The 13,863-nt window shown below is 39.5% G+C and overlaps 1 protein-coding gene across 3 annotated transcripts in view; it reads right to left on the bottom strand.

The window, feature by feature from the left end:
- Positions 1–13,863, bottom strand: part of LOC307075822 (zinc finger protein 609-like) — a gene marked incomplete at its 3' end in the record, with an annotated part of 99,356 nt that overhangs the window by 51,776 nt on the left and 33,717 nt on the right. For 2 of the 3 annotated variants that reach the window (XM_079736524.1, XM_079736525.1), the window contains exon 2: positions 12,777–13,660. The exons of the other annotated variant lie outside the window; for it this stretch is intronic. In XM_079736524.1, coding sequence (XP_079592650.1) covers positions 12,777–13,532 — 756 coding nt within the window. In that variant the 5' untranslated portion in view covers positions 13,533–13,660. The remainder of the gene's footprint in view (positions 1–12,776; positions 13,661–13,863) is intronic. 3 annotated transcript variants of the gene reach the window in all.

The raw sequence follows: 13,863 nt of genomic DNA on the forward strand, positions 1-13,863 counted from the left end.
TAGAAGGTCAATGCTCTGGATTTACAAAACGATTTAACCAAGTGTTTATAGTCCAAAGACTAAAGACAAATGAGCACACCCTGATTCTCAATTCGTCGTCTGAAATGTATCTGTATTTACCTTCAAAGTCCTTTGTTATGGGGAAAAAGGCGGCTTTCGCCTAACACTATGGACCTTCGTTAGATTAACCCCATTTAGATGGTCTTCATGCTACCCAACAAAAGCTTACAAATAAAGAAACAATTAATGCATTCCGTTGATAACAATATAGCATTTCCGGGAATGTCCTGGCAAATTATTTTATTTATAGTCATACAAAAATTAACATGTCAAATGTGACGGCAGCCGCTTTAGCAACCTTATAATCTGTACAACAAAGCTATCAAAAAAATTTATAATCAGCAAGATATTATCTCCACAGGTCGAATACTAAATACGAAAGTAAACAAAAGTAGCCCAGTTTATATCTGCTTAACGGAACACTCTGTAAACCGGATGAGATAGAGTTCCAATAATGTCCGGCTGGACCAAGGCTTACGTGCAATGCACCATGGACGTAATAATGTCATAAAATGACATTATTATACAACTTTGCATCTATCGCATATTCTGAGTGTTATGATTTGGTTTTGGGGTACATTTCGACAGCTTGAGACCCTGATCACAATATGATGATTAGGAAAAACCTGGTGTGCCGATGGAAGCTCTCTTTAACACTTTCCCCAAATAGCTTTTTCAAGCTATAGGCAATCCACAAAACTGACAAACATTACTCTCTGCACGGTGCCAAAGAGAAGGCTGCTGTTCAGCTGTTTCAGTAAGGGATGGCTCTCGCTTGGCAGTAAATATCTCCCGACATACCTTGCAGTCTGAACATTGTGTCTGGCAGGGTCATTTAAAGTAAAGACCCAACAACTTCTACAACTGCAAGCTGGTAAGACATTTAAATTATTTTCCCAAAGTAAGGCATTTAGACAATCGGAGACCAGAGCTTGGCCTGTCAGGTAGCTTTTATTAGGGTTAAGTCACACACACACACACACACACACACACACACACACTCTATAAAATATAGTTCTTCAGAATTGTAGGTAAGGTAATTCCTAATAAAATCAGTCCTCTGGATCCAAGATTAATGGTGAGCAATATTATGTTGGTTATGGTTATGGTTCCACCGATCAGGCCTTTTCCAGTAGAGAACATTCTAAGTAATGCACATCTGCAGATTCCCAAGCAACATGATAGGTCTAAATAAAGAAATTTAAACGCCCTGGATTTGAACTAGTCTCCTATCATATTTAACATGTTAATCTACGGTCTGATATGCAAAGCAAGGTAATTCCTAAAAAAGTCTTGTTGCTTTTTACACTATATACATTTTAACCACATGATTGCACTACTCAAATATATTATTGGGGTTTGCATGAAAAAAGTATTTTTAAATAAACCTTGAATTAAAAACATTTAGATAAACTCAAACTGTGTTTAGGAATATTGATTCATGTTAGCAACATCCATACTTTAAAGGACAAATTCATTCATCCACAAAGACAAATTTGAATACAATAAATTAAACCGAAGGATTATCATTAGCATTCAAACCAATGCCAAGTGAACCACTTCACTTTGATTCAAATCTTTCTAATTATTTGTGTATTTCAGGGAAACGGCAAATACGATTGTCAATTACAATTAGGAGCATCTGTTAAACCACTGAATGTCAGACATTTTTGGTCCCACAAGATGGAAATATTCTCCCTTTAATTTCTATCAGTGGCATAATCCTCTTCAGAAACCCTTTTTAGGGTGAATTAGAAAGGACCTGCATTCAGTGGGTGAATAACAAAGCAAAATAACAAAATAACAAATAACTAAAAGAAGACGGGAAAAACGACAAGGGTCTAGCTGTCTGCGTGGATTAGAATGGCAAAGAAAATCCTTTCATCTCAAATCTATACTTCTAAACTTGGAAGCAGACATAAATGCACACAGAACCAAGAAAGCAAATGCTCAGAGAGAAAGAAAAATAAGTAGAAGGGCATGAATGCTTCCAAATTTCACATAAAGGGAGAGTTATTTATGTCAACCAGCACATAATTAATTATGTTTAAAAACAGGCTTACAATCTGGATTAGAGATCTACAGTACTTCTAGCCTATAAAAGCTTCTCTTTCTGAGCCAACCTCTCACATTGGCTTTAAGGAGACAGAGCACGCACATGAACTATCTTGCTTCTCCAGTTTCTCTTTCTGAAATGCAGGCTGCTGCACTATTCTTGGCAGATAGCCTTTTGACATTGAGCAAAATGTAACACGGGGGAAAAGCACAGACAACCTCTTCAGTCAAAATACAACAACTTTGATCCCCATCATACCACCCACTGTAAAATGGATTAGCTAGTCTGTCAGCATTTATCAGTTATAATATCATGTCAAGCACCAGAAAGGCTGGTTAACTGGTTTGCAATACGAAAAGTTGGCAGTTTTCCCATTGTATATGCTCGAACAAGTAAAAACATAGATGGGAGAGGGAAAGATATTCACATGATATTAACAGCAATTAAACAACTAAGTTGAGTTCAGCAGAACTGAAAGCATTATTAGATAAAAGTAAGAAAAAAATCTGTCAACAAAACATTGACTGAGTATACATTAATTAACAGTATTACATCGCAATATATATAAATCTTCAGACGGCCTATATCCTGTCCCCGGGATAGCAGCCACATTTTAAAGTCATGTTCTTATGTATGAAAGCACTCCTCAGTCTGGAATTAACCTCAAAGCAGATGTAGGTATTACGAAGAACAATAATAAATCTAATGCTTGATGCTGCTAACAGAAAAGTCAGAATTGTAATTCCAGAATTTTACGGTACAATTTACCATCTGATGATTTCTGAACATGAGACAAGATAATATCTGTTTGCTTAAGAGTAGAAAAACATTTAAGGAGGTTCTTTTTCTGGCAACAAACTAAGCGTTTACTGACAATAAAATGGCCCAGTGTCTTCTTACAGTAGATTTTGGTATTTACATACTCTGCTGACCCAGCAAAATGGACAAAGTAGAAGGAAGAAAATGGTTTAACACACAGCTCTGCATTAAAACAAACATGTTGCACAAACTTTGCCAGCTCTTTCTTGGTTAGTCTAAAATTCCAGGCGGGTAAGAGAAGGGGGGGGGGGGAGACTACTCCTCCTACTGTGTGGGTTTTGCCCACTAATCAGACCACATGCCTCAAGGATTCAGGAATCCTGGAACTTTCAGGCAGCCCTCTCATTCCAAACACAACCTCAGCAGCCTGTGAAAACCTCTGTGTGTGCGTGTGTTGGGGGAAGGGTGGTCTAAAGACAACCCATTCATAATACAGTTCTACCCTCCCCCATTCCTTTCCTTAAGCCTCCCCTCCTCCTCTTACCCCTTATATGCCCTCTCTTGCCTAGCATTAAAGCACAGCCCTTTTTTCCCTTTCTTCTCTTCTGCTCGATGCAGAATTGGTTAGAATGGAATCAGTTTATTATTAGACCCTGGTCCAACCACATACCCACAATGTTTCAAACAGCGGCGAGACAAAATAAAACATTGACGTGTACTCCTGCCAATGGAAGTCTTGTTATATTGTGCCTTCTCTTACCTCCTCGCTTTATTTATCATTGTCCCTTCTCCATTTCCCTCCTCCCAGCATTCCCAGTACCCATGAAGGGCTCCATGAAAATGTTCAGTCTGACAATGGAGGACAGCTGCTCTCGCTGCGCAACTCTTTAATGAGCTGAATTAGTTGTACAAGCCTCGCAGCTCGCACCACCACCCTCAACCCTCCTTACCCTAGTTCCCTAACATACGCCCCTCTCGTAGTACATCGACTCAGATCCACATCACCAAGGCACAGGAAGAGCTCAGGGGGGAGAAAAACATTGAGGGCTGGGATGGGGGGGGGGGTTTCGGGGAAAGACAAAGTATGACAGGGCTTTGTCTGTGAGATCTATGATTGCTTTAGCAGGAGTGACCTGAAACAGCCTAGAGTGAACAATCATAATCATGATTCTTTGTGTTCTAATGTTTTCCACAGCTTGTTTGAATATTGGAAGCTTTTGTGAACTAGTGAACCCAAAATCATGTCTTATATGATCTTCAACATAACCCTTTTATCGCTGTTACTGAATGAAAATGTAGAGAACCTGAGTAAAATAATTAATTTTTGCCAGTTTGTGAAAATTCCACACTGCTCTGAACACAAGTAGCATTCTTTTCGTGACATCGAAGTTCCTTTTAGTTTACCCTTCGTCGTCACGACCAGCAGTTGAATTTGATGTCCTTGCCCAGAGAGAGTAATTTTTAAAATATAAGAAAATTATCCATGGCTCCCAACAGGGTTATTAAAATCAGTAACCTATCTTAAATAGTTTTGTAAAAAAAGGGATCTGTTTGAAGATACAGAAAATAAACTACCATGTCACCTAATTTGATCATCAATATTAGCACCATTAGTCTGCCATTCTTAGAAGCCAACCTCCCGAGTTTAAATGAAAAAGCAAGAAAAGGTCAAATCTGAATGCAATTGGTTTCCCCAAAGCACTTTCCCCAAAAATAACCATCAAAACGAATCAAAGTCCGCCCTACATCAAGGTAGCTACTAGGGATGTGAATATCTCAAATTTTTCATGGTCAAACAATCAGTGAGTGGTATGAACAAATAATCGATTATTATGTGTGCCAACATTCACAAAGGCAGCCATGGATCATCGGCAAGTAATCACTTAATATCTTAAACGGAAAAAAACAAACTAACAGTAAATTATCACTTTTATTCTGGTATTAATAAATTTATATTTATTCTTGTAAATACTTCAATTAGGCTAACATAATAATGCAGAACAGAAAAAAGGGTTAGCATTGCGAACAGACTGAGCATTCAGCATTCATCTTTTCGAGACGCGAGGTGATGGTTTTTCGACACGGAACCGTGTACTCTGGCTCTATGTATGCCATTAATTCTTGAAGCCCCCTCCCCTCTACTGTACTAATAGGCAGCATATCTTTAGCCACCATGCTGGCAATTACGGCAGAATTCTTTTCGCTGTGGCTTCTGTCACACTTGCGAGGGTGAATAAATGTTGCCATACTTGATTGGGTGGGTCCCTCATCTTCGTTTACTTTGACAGTTGGATGCAACTTGAGATGCGATAGCATCATTGACGTGGAGTCATGGTAAGATAATTTAGTTCCACATATCCCACACTGGACACGATTGTCTTCTATTTTCTTGAAGTGTGCCCAGGCAGAGCTTTTGCAGGACTTCGACATTGCTAGCCTCCTATACCAACAGAATAGGCCTACACTCTGTAAACTAACAACATAATTAACACAATGCGCTTTTGAATGATGTCAGACTCCCTCCCCGTTCCACACTCAGTAGCATACCTGGTGTTGTTTGTTTGTGTTGTATGCATATATATTAATATTTATGCTTGTGTATTGTGTATATGGTTTTTCTGTACATGATTAATAATAAAAAAATTAATAGTGCTACAGAACCAACATAAGTTTCGTTCGTTAATTGGAATGGGAAAAATGTTAACGGTCCAGATGTTAAATATCGGGTTTGACGCTCGGGAACGAATAATCGAATACTCTGACCCATCCATAGTAGCTACGAGCACAGCGGTCTGAGTGGGCAAGCGATTGTTCCAACATTAAAAATGTCAACATAACCTTTGGTGACTCTAGACAAGGATTTCACGTGCAGCAGGACTACAGTGGATATATTATTTATTTATATAAACATTTATTATCATATTTATTTTTCTTTTACAATTCAATAGTTAAATAAAGATATAATATCAATTCATGCATCAATTAATCTCAACAGATAGGCCTGGCCTACAGGAAAGAGCAGTTTATATGTTGACTGCTTTCAATGTTGTGTTGGCAATAGTATAGAAGTATTTATTACTTATGTTTAGTGAATAATAGGGAACATAAAGAACTTAAAAAGAAAACACAATATTGGTCCAAAAAAGAAAATACGCAATTTGATTATTTCCCCAAATCGTTCAGCCCTAATATTCAGGAAGTGACCTTTGTTCTCCCCAAAGTAGGCATTGATCCAAAACCTATTAAACCTAACTACAGCATTTTATTTCTTTATTATGTACATTTCAAGGAAGACTAAGTTTCTTTAGGAAATAAACTAAAGATTGAATATTACTTCTGCCACGCTTCTATTCATTCCCCATCAAATGAGCTACCTTATGATGAAGTTGTAGTGTGGGTGGGGTTGGTTTAAACAACCTCAATTATACAGGCAACATACATTTTTAATGAACAACATTTATAAAGGTTTATGAGCTACTGGACTAAACAAGTTTGTACACTTACACCACAAGATGTGTCCTGCACATGCAATATATCCAAGATACCAAAACTTCAAAAATGTTCTGCACTTGTATGGCCAGAATAATATTTTTCCTCTTGCAGCCTCTCTTATTAACAAGCACACACATTTTGACATGTCTAACATGACCACCATTTTATGACACAACCATAAAATCTGTGAGAGCTTTTTAACAGCCACATGCTTCACTGACAAATATTGACTCAATCTCATGTCTGTTTCCATAAGGAGCAAGCAGCACATCTTCGTCTTTCTACTAAGGGAGTTATTCATGATTTGTATAACAAATGTGTATTGTTAGTTTTACTTTGTTTGAAGTGGGGCTCAGCAATACGTTAAAAAAGTTTTACATTTCTTAAAATGTCAAAATAACACAGGATTCAACCGTTTGGTCTCAGACACTAAAGGAATTGGGTTTGGATATCATCCTCAAAAATATTTGATCGCATATTATGATACATATTAAGCATAAAATGCATCTTTGTCAGTCTATCAGGTAGGGGTGTACGGTATAAACGGTATAGAAAGTACACCAGTATGAATTTGTGCTACGGTATGGATTTTGACGTTACCGGTGTGACCGGTAGACAGTGTTGTGTGTAACGTGTTACAAAGTAAGTAACGCGTTTATACAGCAACCTAACTACTTTTTCATGTCAAATGTTAAGTAACATGCAACTAATGAAAATATGGTAACGAAACGTAGTTCTTTTTTCAATTCGGCATTCAACATTACTTTCCCCAGGGACAGATTTGACAGCGATACTGTCTTCTCAGGCAGTATGCTATTGTGCAAGCACGCAGGCGCGCTTGCGCAATAGTCCCTACACAAGCTCTCATTCCATACCGTACAAGAAAGACGCTGATCTCTGCATGTCTTCCACAGACATCGCTTCCGCAGGCATTTTCCAAAGCCAGTCCTTACGACCAAAAAACCCAGCGTTGGAACGAGATAACAAACGGCATCACTGTTTACCTGTGTAAGGATATGGTCAAAACAATCAATCCCAGGGGCGCGTTACCTGCCCGCACACACTTCAGCCAAATTGAGATGCCTATGCCGTAACTATACGGCAAGGTCAGTGAGCAAGTGGAGAAAGAAATCCATATAATTAAACATTAGTGTTTTTCAGAGATGGAAGTAACTTGAGAAAAGATTTTGCATTTTTTCATGCAGTTTTGCTGCCTAACCAACTATTTTACCCCTTCAGAAGCATTTATATCGAAATTAGAAGATACAATTAACATACTGTGATATAATACTGTTACCGTCTATGCCTATAATCATACCGTGATATACATTTTAGTCCATACCATACAGCTCTACTATTAGGGATAATTATTAGTTGTCAATGAAGCACAATAATAAAAAAATTAGAAGGTTGGAAAAACTTTAAGCTCTTATGACATTTGATAATCATTGTTGGGTAGAAATTTTAGCTAATTTATTTGTGCTTGACAGCTGTGGGCTCAGGCTCTGAATTTCAGATTTGAGAAATAAGGGAATAGTTGTCACTTTTTTTTTTCATCAAGTATTGTAGCGAAATACAGTTTCTGGCGTGTTTTATTTGGCATTTTGTAAATCAATTGATTTCTGTTGGCAGACTCATTGCTCGTTGTTCGGAAAAGTAAAAGAGAGGCTAGTTGTATTCTTTTCGCTCAGTTCTAGCCCTATTGTTAATACGGGGAACCAAGCGAAAAGACTACAACCAAACGTAAACAGCCCGCTTTCCGTTTCTGGTCCAGTTTCCGTTTCGATGGGATTTACAAAATGCCAAATAAAACACGACAGAAACTGTATTTCACTACGATACTTGATTAGGAACATCAACCAACACCACTAACCACTCGGTGAGTTGCACATTTCTGAAAACAAACGTTTAGGATTGTTTTAAGGACAGGTTTGTGAATAACCATAGCCAGCCCTTCTGAATCAGGCAGGGGCGATTCGAAACGAGCCGAATACCCGAGACTGGACCAATAGTCAACTTTTCGATGGCAACCACTATATTTCATCCTAGACAAACCAGAAAGGGGGCTCAATGTGCTAAATACCGGAATTGTCCTTTAAACAAGCGACGGTCACGTGAACGTACAAATTTTTATTAATTTTTTTGCATAGTCAGCCGATCCACGGATCACTTGTGTCCCGAACTGTGAGGGTTGATCCGTCCGGATCATGGGTAACTAGTGATCTGTTGCACCACTACAAGGCATCAATATGTATATTGCATGTATATTATTCTAGTACAATACATGTTGTTTATACGTTACTTTTGTATATTACTCAATTAGCACATGTGAAAGGTCAAAGGGAACAATTTGGTTTATACCACAACTTCTAAATTGTTACATACTCCAAATTATAACATAGAATAATTATTTTGTGGCCCTCTGTTGCCTATAAGCGGACATCAGTTTGACAGGGACAGAGGCTAATGGCAAACACGTGGAACACATTTCTGTGACAATAGTCCCTTCTTCTGCATGGTTTAGTGAGGCTGGGTATTTTAAACCAGGCAGCTATACAATAATCAGAGCAGCCATGAACACAGTGGAAAATATTTCATTTTGATTTCCTTGAAAAACATTCTACTGACTATACTAAGATAGCTACTTGATTCAACTGGGTCTCCTAAGAATGAGTTTAAAAAAATGATGCATAAACACTGGTAAATACTGTTTATAGAGGGTGAAACACACGATAGGAAAGCCTATGAGGCAAAATGTGTCTGCTGTTTACTTTTCTTTATGAATTCTAGTGCTTCTGATATTTATGAAATATTGTAATATGGGGATATGTATTGTAGAGAAAGTCTTCATTAAAAGTGCTTTACATTTTCCCCATAAATAGAGTAGTGTGTAGGGAGATATTTTACGCCATTCTGCCAACATCTGGTGGCACTACGTTCAAATAGCATTACATTTAATTCAATAATTCATTCAAAATTCATTTCAGAACAAGGTGACACTACCTTTACTCTACGAAGTACTTTAAAAAGCCTGGACCTATTAAAAATGGAATGAGCTGTAAAACAAGAACAACAATTATTTGGTCCAGGAAAGTGAAAGAAGCCAAGCCATCCCTCAAAGCACCCTTTCACCCTGCAAGCTGAGTATCAGGAACTTAGCTGAATATCAGGAACTGAGCTGAGTGGCAGCCATGCTCTTAAGACTAGTGTCCACTGCAAACCCCCTTCCTTCTAACATGTGACACTGCCAATGTATTTTTTAGTGAGAGCTGCTCCATTCTTTAAGGCCAGCAGTACACCTGCACAGCAGCCTCACTCCTGAAGGCTTGAATAATTAGAAGAGTGAGCGGAGCTCCCAGTCAGTGGGAGTAAGTGCATGTAGTGAGGAAGCAGGGGTGGTTTATTTATCAACAAGAGACAAGCTTTGGGGAGTATTAGTAGGAATGCACTATAACTTTTCTTTTGAACCAATACCGATAACCGATAACTTTCAGCTCCTCAAGACCGATACCAATACCGATAACACACACACACATACATATATATATACTGAAAAAGAACATTCCTCAATAACAATAAATAACATGTGCATAATCTACTGACACAAGTTAGACTTCAGCCATTCTATAGCCTATAGTCTATAGCCGTTTCCCCACATGACCTCCATCTTCTCTATATCAAGAGGTTCGACCGTGAGGGTCATTCACACCTATTCACACTTGATGCTCGATGTGCGGACATCAGTGTCGCTCAGACATCAGTAGAATCAAGAGGTACGACCGTGAGGGTCATTCACACCTATTCACACTTGATGCCCGATATGCGGACATCGGTGTCGCTCAGACATCAGTAGAATCAACAGGGGGTTGAGGGGGGGTAGGCTTGACAGGGGCGGGATATGACGTAGGGTCGAGGTTCGCAATAAGCGGGATAAGGACGGCCCCAGTCACTCAAGTTTGTTTTGGTCTGACCGCAGACAGCAATGGAGGCAGAATGGGCAGAACTCATCGCGATCATCCTAATTGTTGCTGCAGCAATGCAACATATACTCTGTTGCATCCACAACATCCACATCGATCGATGAAAGATTGGAGCATGAGTTACACACTAGAAAATGTTTTTTGGACGAGCGAGGACAGCGAGCGGTAGCGTGTGTCAGTTTAGGGAAGTAATGAACGAGTCCGGTTGTGTCTGTGCAAACATGTACTGTAAAGTAGGGCTGCTCGATTATTGAAAAAATTATAATCACGATTATTTTGGTAAATATTGGAATCCCGATTATTCAAAAGATTATTTTTTGAGAAAAATAAAATAAAATATTAATAATCGAAAACTCGATTATGTTAATTTTGTGATCAAAATTCGATGAATGATTGAGGTTGATTGCTGCCCTTTGAGACGGTGAATCGGCCTAGCTCAGTTAAGAAATTGTTATTGAAACTAACAAGACCAACATGGAGGCAAACAATTCTCTGCATTGATTTAAAGTACTACTTGTTAGGTAAATAAAAGCCACCACTATGTTGAATCCAAGATAGGCACAGTATGTAAATCACCCAACAAGAGAATATTATTATTTATTCTTACTACAATCTCTCACATGCCAAACTCAAAATGTCAACCAGTCATTTGATGTAATGTTCATTAATTCTGGGAGGTCTGGTGGTTGCCATTTATCAACACAGATTTCAAAGGCCATCTCTGGGATCGCAGTTGTGGCCCTTTTGCTCTATTCCGTGTCACCCAATCCAGGGTTTTCATTCTAAATAGATTGTGATGGCTAAGCCTCCTTTCCTTAAATTTCCCTCCACATTCAGGCTGTCTAGAGAGACTCTGTATCTTGCCTTCCTGTCAGGGTGTCCAGGATTTAAGGAATCTTACAGGCTTCTTTGGCGGCCCATCCCCCAGCCCATTTTCAAAGCAGCAGGGAAAAACAGCAGAGGCTGGTTTTGCTTTCGTAGGCTCCCTCCCCCCTACCGCACCAGGCGTTGCTGGGGCTTGTGGGATTAAGAATGGAGCACGATGACAAACAAAACAGTCCTGGGCAACACCCGGCACTGCCGTCTTTTTTACACTGGGAGTGCCTGAAAGGGCTGCTCGGAGGCATTCAACACACAAAGATAGATCAACTCTGTGAGTGGACAAGATAAGTGTGGGTGAATAGCTAAGCAGTCCACCCATGACTCTCTTTTATGTGGTGACTGTGGGTAGCATAAACGCTTTAAATAGGGTGGGAAAAAGCAGCTACAAAATTTAGAGTTATGTCTACTATGTCTAGCTTTATTAAACACAGGTTAGAATTAACCAGTTTATTTGATAGTTATTTACAGAATAAGGTAGGGATGCATAACAAATATGGTCCAATGGAAATTGGAAATTTGTATTATGTATTTTTCCAATAATAAAATGATCGCAGATAATTCAATATTGCTTACATTGGCTTTACCATAGGGTTTACCGAGTGCTGCACCCAGTTGTTGCACTCATTACTTCAAACTCTTGCACCTAAGTAAAGCCACGTGGCATGGGCGTGCTGGATTAGGGAGCAGATATGTCATCGCCGGTTGGGATGTTTTTCAAAGCTGCAGAGGCCAATCAGCAATACATGTTCAACTATGATTCCAGAGGAGGGGGGAAATTAACTAGTTTATACATGAGATGCATAAAAAAAAAACCAAATTTAAAAATTAAGAATTCAAGAAATACCAACAACTAAATATATGTCCCATAAGTGGACAAATACTCGCCGTCATTTTCACTAATGTGAAAATCGAAAGCCAGTGTAACCTGTATTTTGTAGTCTATGTGCTTAACAAACACACCATAGCTCCAATAGCTACTCAGTTCTTTACCTGCTTTTAACAGTTCCTAGAGCTATTGGGATACACTTCTAAAGAGCCGATTTAATAATGTATCTATTGGGGACATTTAGAAACTTATCCTGGTTTATATGTTTTAATAAAACAATTGTTTTGGACAGGGTACTTTGTAATTTGACTGCCAGGTAGATATATTGAACAAATTATGGCTCTTTAGAGCCATCATCCTACCTGGGTAAGCCGGAAGCAGGTAATTATACGTTATCGTATCGGTGGAAGAAAATCATCATCCTTAGTAGCATCCCTTTTCTAAAATCTATGGGTTGCCAAACCACCACCTTGTTTACACACACACACACACCTTTCCACCCAGTGTAAAATTATAATGTTAATGGCATTTGAACTACTCTAGAATACAAGCTCTAAATTGTATTTTTGCACATAACATTTTAAGTAGTCACGAGATGCCATATTATTGGCCTCATCTTAACGAAAGCCTGGAATTGTTATCACAAATTGAAATACTGCAAAACAGAACCACATGGAAGGTAACCAGACACAGCAAATAGTAAAAATGGATAGAAACTCACCTTTTCGTTTTTCACCTTTTTCAGCGTTCTGCATTCATTAGTACTATTTTCTAGTTCATCTGGTTCAGTTTTTGTGGTTAATGCTGGTACAATCCCAACCGGTTCAAGTGCAATATTCCCCATTTGTTCAGCCCCCGGCAGGTCTGATTGTGTGTTCTCAAAGGATGTGTTGCGACTACCCCCCATAGCCCCTTGGGCCTGGGCCACAACATCTTTCTCCGCAGCAGCTATGGCCACCACTGGGCCTCCATCTACTTTGTCCTTCTTACTTTTTGCATTAGCCCCTTCTTTCTCTTTCTTTCCACTGAGAGCCCCTCGGGAGGTCTTGCCCCCCTTTTCCAGGATTTTCCCAGAAGTAGAATTGTTGCCCGTGGCTCCTGCCCCAGCTGCTGCTCCCGTAGGCTCCCCCTGAGTCCTCCCCGTAGTTTCCTTTTTGGCCCCATCTCCAGCTGAGGCTTTGCTACTATTGTCTTTAGAGTTCTTGTTGCGCTTGGATTTTGATTTGCTTTCTTTGCCTTGAGAGCCAGACACTGGACTAACAAACCTGATGTTGTCCGGCAACGCCGCCACTGCACTCGGTGGTGCCGTCATTCCATCCTTGGTGCCAGACATCTCAAGTTTGTCCTTTTCTAAATCAGCGTCAAGGTCAATGATCAGATTTCCAACACCAATATCCCACTCATCCCCGCTGTCGTAAGTGTCCACCGCATTAGAGTCCACACCTTTCCCGCCTGCAGTGCCACCACTTAGGGACATTTTAGTGCCAACGGCCCAGATTTTTCTCGGTCAGGTCTGACACCCTCTCAGACGGCTGTGGTGCTGGAGCAGGGATAAGAGAATCCTCACGGTCTATGCGTTCGTTTTCCATTTAACCACATTGTGCCCTAGGAAGAACAAAAAACAGACAAGTGTTGAAGGTGGGCCCAACTGAGATGTTTATATACATTTTGATACCGGCTGTAAAAAGACCCCCCCCCCCCCCCGGTTCCGACACAGATTGTTAATAAGATTAACGTTTTGTTTTGGATTATTTCATGTGCAAAATATTGTTTTTATGCATGCCTACATACAATCAAAGTTACAACAT

This window comes from Pollachius pollachius (assembly GCF_949987615.1).
Source record: "Pollachius pollachius genome assembly, chromosome: 5".
Lineage (NCBI taxonomy): Eukaryota > Metazoa > Chordata > Actinopteri > Gadiformes > Gadidae > Pollachius > Pollachius pollachius.